Source organism: Conger conger, chromosome 15 (assembly GCF_963514075.1).
Source record: "Conger conger chromosome 15, fConCon1.1, whole genome shotgun sequence".
Lineage (NCBI taxonomy): Eukaryota > Metazoa > Chordata > Actinopteri > Anguilliformes > Congridae > Conger > Conger conger.
Genome location: NC_083774.1, coordinates 984,663 through 990,105, shown reverse-complemented (window position 1 = coordinate 990,105; position 5,443 = coordinate 984,663). Strand labels below are relative to the sequence as shown.

Here is a 5,443-nt window from a genome sequence, read left to right as displayed (position 1 = left end):
GGCAGTCGGAGGGTTGCCGGCTCAATCCCGACCAAACCCCCAAATGCTCCTGACGAGCAGGCTGGTGCAATTCCCTGGTGTGTGAGTGTGTGTACGAATGGATGAATGAGAAGCATCAATTGTAAAGCCATTTGGGAACCATTGACTGTCAATACGGATGGTGCAGTGGGTAGCACTGCCGCCTCACAGCAAGGAGGCCCTGTGTTTGAATCCCGGTCGGCCGGGGCCTCTCTGTGTGGAGTTAGCATGTTCTTCCCGTGTTCATGTGGGTTTCCTCTGGGTACTCCGGTTTCCTCCCACAGTCCAAAGACATGCAGGTTAGGCTGATTGGAGAGTCTAAATTGCCCGTGGGTATGAGTGTGTGAGTAAATGGTGTGTGTGCCCGGCGATGGACTGGCGACCTGTCCAGGGTGTATTCCTGCCTTTCACCCAATGTATGCTGGGATAGGCTCCAGCCCCCCTGCGACCCTATTCAGGATAAGCGGGTTTTAAGGCCAGATCTTTACTCACTTTCCACAGAGCTACTCCACTGTTACAGACACCTTCATTGGACAGATCTGTATACGAGTCTGGAGAGAAGAAAAATTAAAGAATGGAAACAGTCTCTTGGTGAAGGAGTGTTTAAAAGTGTAGAGAGGAGTGTTGTTACGGGGGTCAGAAAATGACACCTCCCCCCTGTCCCAGTCCAGCTGCACTCTGACCCTCTGGAGTTCCCTCTGCGCAGTGAGGGCTGTAGATGGAGAGGTCAGGGCTGCGTATTTCCCACTGCCATATTTAAATATACCCCACACTCCTCCTGCTGGCCTCAGATCAACAACCCCTTTCCTGCTGATGGACTCTTTAACCACACCCACGAACCAGTCCCCACCCCCCACTTCTACATCCCAGCAGTGTCTCCCTGAGCTGAATCCCTCAGAGCCCAGCACACAACCCCACCAATCAAATCTCTCTGGATTATCAGGAACCTGCTGTTTCTCATCACTGTCTCTCACACTGGTCAGATCCTCAGACAGTGAGAGGTCGGGATGTGCTGTGTTTGGGTCCAGAGTCACAGGAGCTGAAGGGACAGAGAATGAGACGTCAGCACTGATCGGTACAAAGGGAAATATTGGGTTTCTCAGGATATTAACTGGTTTTCACCAAAATCACCATTACAACCTGAGAACAAATTAATTAAACAATATCAAAAAACAAAAAACATCTAAATCTATTTCACACAGTGTGTAATAATTGGAAGAGGGAGAAAAACCTCCTTCCCCTTCAATGCAGTGTCGGTGTTAAAGCAGCATTTTATAATGAGCATCAGTGAGATTAAGGACTGGTGCTCAGTCTCTTCACTCCAGGGCTCTTACACAGACAGGACCAATATGACTCTGACTGGCTTCATCAGCTTGTGGAAGGGTGCTGAAGATTCCCCCTGTACAGTGACAATGTGGAGCTCCCTGCCCCCAGTACTCACTGTATTGAACAGTCCCCAGCATCTTCTCCCACACTCTGTACTTCAGATTGCCCAGGTGCTTGGCCACATCAATCAGTGCTCCTGAGACCTTCTCTGGATCCCCCAGTGTGCACTGGGCTCTGCAATAATATTCAGGAGTCACTTGTGCTGTGGGCGTGGCTTCATTACCATAGAAGATTATCAGCAGCAACATCAGATCTTCATTCTGTAAGAAAATGGCTCCATCCCTCCCAGCGTTCTGCCACACAGCCCCACTGAGACACACACTCACAGCCCCACTGAGAGACACACACTCACAGCCCCACTGAGAGACACACACTCACAGCCCCACTGAGAGACACACACTCACAGCCCCACTGAGAGACACACACTTACAGCCCCACTGAGAAACACACACTCACAGTCCCACTGAGAGACACACACTCACAGCCCCACTGAGAAACACACACTCACAGCCCCACTGAGAGACACACACTCACAGACCCACCCCACTGAGAGACACACACTCACAGCCCCACTGAGAGACACACACTCACAGCCCCACTGAGAGACACACACTCACAGCCCCACTGAGAGACAAACACTCACAGCCCCACTGAGAGACACACACTCACAGCCCCACTGAGAGACACACACTCACAGCCCCACTGAGAGACACACACTCACAGCCCCACTGAGAGAGACACACTCACAGCCCCACTGAGAGACACACACTCACAGCCCCACTGAGAGACACACACTCACAGCCTGACCCCACTGAGAGACACACACTCACAGCCTGACCCCACTGAGAGACACACACTCACAGCTCCACTGAGAGACACACACTCACAGCCCCACTGAGAGACACACACTCACAGCCTGACCCCACTGAGGGACACACACTCACAGCCCCACTGAGAGACACACACTCACAGCCCCACTGAGAGACACACACTCACAGGACCTGATGAGAGGATGCAGTCTCCTTACCTGTTCTGTGAATCCTTGTAGCTCTGAAATAAGGAGAGTGAATTATTATGACTGCAGCAAATATTCATTCCAGTTAAACTGTGAATCCACAGGACCATCTGACTGCATGTTACTGAACGTGCTTTACATCTGACATATTTCAGAGAAAACTAAATATGTGGCTTTAACACAGTTGCATGTGTAAAATGTGTGCGCTTTGGATGATAAATGTCGGATGACTAGTAAATAAAAAACGACCTACAAAAATTAGAATTCAACTGCTTGATAAAGTATTGAAGAGATTTGATTATATTAGCCAGTTTACATGAAAAGGTGTTTGAGAGAATATTATATATTATATTGTATAAATTAATGTGTGTGAGCATTAACAGCAGTTTGTATACAGTCCTCCAGACACAGAGTGAACAGGTCTTACCTGCAGGAATGAGATGTCTTCAGCTCCCAGCTCCTGTTTTATGGCTCTGATCTGTTCTGAAAGGGATGATATCTCTTCTGTCATCTTTTCAATCTTCTCCTTCATCATCTGACTCTTCTGCTCCTCTTCCTCCCTCAGTGCAGTGATCCTGGCTGCCTCTTCATATTTTAGGAACTGTTGAAGTTTCTCAAACTCCATCTTTATCTGTCTCTCTGTGTGCTGGGCCTGGCTCTGGAATAAACATTATTCACCATCATTTCAGCATAATCCAGAGCTGCATTTTCAACACTGTGATTTAAAGGCCTCAGTACAGTACCTTGATGTGCTCTGCTGTTTGATCACAGATTCGTTTCACTGCATTGAAGGCTTTTAGCTTCTCCTGCAGTGGAGCCAGTGCAGTCCTGAGTTTCTCCTGGAAAGAAATGACAGAGTCCACACTTTACTGAGGAAACAGACCCACAGTAAACTTCACTGCCTACACAGACAGCACAAGAGCCCCTGCAGAGACAGAGGGGAGCCAGAATGGAGACTCAGGTCACAGCTTGTCTAAAACAATGTTCAAAACTATAAAATCAGAGCTTACAAAGTGAGGTGTTGTTGAGTGTTTATCTTGTGTATGTGTGAGTATTTCACATGTGTGTGAGGACACATGAGTATGTATGTACAGGGGGGTCCAAAAGTCAGAGACCACATTGAAAATATGGGATGTTTTTTTCTTGATGTAATCCTGGAAATAAAGAGTCACTTCAAAGCTTTGCAAGAACTACTCAAAGACCAAAGAAGAGCAAGGAGTGCTGCTCAATCCACAATCACCTGACCTCAACCCCATTGAACATCTATGGGGGCACTTAGACTGACAAAAGCCAAGCATTCAGTAACATCACAAGATGCTCTTTGGAACATTGTCAAATAATGCTGGGATAACATGAATCATCTGGTTTTGCACAAATTTGTCGAGTCCATGCCAGCTTGAGTGCACGTTGCCAAATCTTTTAAAAGATTCAACTCTTGACTCAATTTGTTATCCTGATAATATAATTAGTAATGACGAAGTTTGTATTAGAAAACAATGGAAAAAAGAAGCATTTTCAAGAGTGGCCTCAGAGCTTTGGACCCCACTGCATGTGTGAGTGTTTCACATGTGTATTTGTGAGTATTTCACATGTGTATGTGTGAGTGTTTCACATGGGTATGTGTGAGTGTTCACATGTGTATGTGTGAGTATTTCACATGTGTATGTGTGAGTGTTTCACATGGGTATGTGTGAGTATTTCACATGTGTATGTGTGAGTGTTTCACATGGGTATGTGTGAGTGTTTCACATGGGTATGTGTGAGTGTTCACATGTGTATGTGTGAGTATTTCACATGTGTATGTGTGAGTGTTTCACATGGGTACATTCAAGCAAAGTTTCAATTTTGCCCTCAACAGCCCCTCATAGTTTTGGATATGTGTGTATGGTTGCGGTCTGTTGGTTTCACAAAAACAAACTTGCACATTCTGACCTGAAAATGATCAAAACTGTCTTCATTTCTTTACAGAGTCAATTTATATTAATAAGAAAAAAACACAGTTATTTTCGGCCCAAATATTCATGAAAACTAGAAGGACCCCTCTCCCTCCTGCCCCCCTCTCCTGTCACTCTATCGGTCATGTGACACATCGTGACAATACAGTAACTACCTCTATACATTCATATTGAATATTAATTATATTTCTGACACAATTTACGAGTTTGATTTAACTGTCAGTAGATGACAGCACTACAGAGCCCAACTTCATCAATATCCATTTTACATACCTTGTAGTCAGTATTATCTGCAGTTTAACTTATAAATAGTTAGTTGTTAAAGTCTGAATTCTGTGATCAAACACTTACCTTATACTCTTCTGCAGCCTCCTGAACTGGTAGCATTTTATGGTTTTCATGTTTTCTTGAAGTTTGGCAGATAACACAGACGGGTATTTGATCCACCAAACAGAAGAGTTTGAGTTTCTCACTGTGCAGACTGCAGAGCACTTCAGATCCTGCTTTAGCTCTCTGACTTCTCTCCTTTAAGAACGCCTCACAGGCATTCCTCAGAGACAGGCTAATTGGAGGATAATCCATAGAAGCACTTCTCCTGCAAACTGGGCACTCTCGAGATCCCTTCTGATCCCAGTACTGCTGCAGACAGGCCTCACAGAAGCTGTGACTGCATCTCAGGACAACAGGATCCCTGAAGATTTCAGAGCACATAGAACAGGAGAGTTCCTCTTCCAGGAGAGAAGATCCAGACGCCATTCTGTCTCCGTCTGTTCAGTCTCTGCTCAATCTGCAGTTTGGTTTCACTTTTACTTACTGCTGTTACACAAACTTAAAAATTAAACCAAACTTTCTTTAAATTAGTCTCAAGTCGCTGCTCTTCTCAGTCAATATCTTTTGAAAAGCTTTTGTTTCTGAAACATATTCACAGTCAAATCATATCATAAGACCGGAAATGTAATTATGTGTGAGACTTTGTACTTCCCGCTTCCTGTTTGAAATGTCCGATTATGGGAGACACTTCCTGCAGGGGGAAGCATTGTGTGGTTTGAGTGGCTGATCTAGCAGCAGA

The 5,443-nt window shown here is 45.4% G+C and overlaps 1 protein-coding gene across 1 annotated transcript; it reads right to left on the bottom strand.

Moving 5' to 3' along the window:
- Positions 1-521: 521 nt before the first annotated feature.
- Positions 522-5,112, bottom strand: LOC133111854 (E3 ubiquitin-protein ligase TRIM35-like; the record flags this gene model as incomplete). Its single annotated transcript, XM_061222480.1, has 5 exons — positions 522-1,057; positions 1,460-1,751; positions 2,853-3,077; positions 3,163-3,258; positions 4,726-5,112. Coding segments are annotated over 5 exons (1,536 nt in total), but the record flags the coding sequence as incomplete, so codon positions are not given.
- Positions 5,113-5,443: the final 331 nt, after the last annotated feature.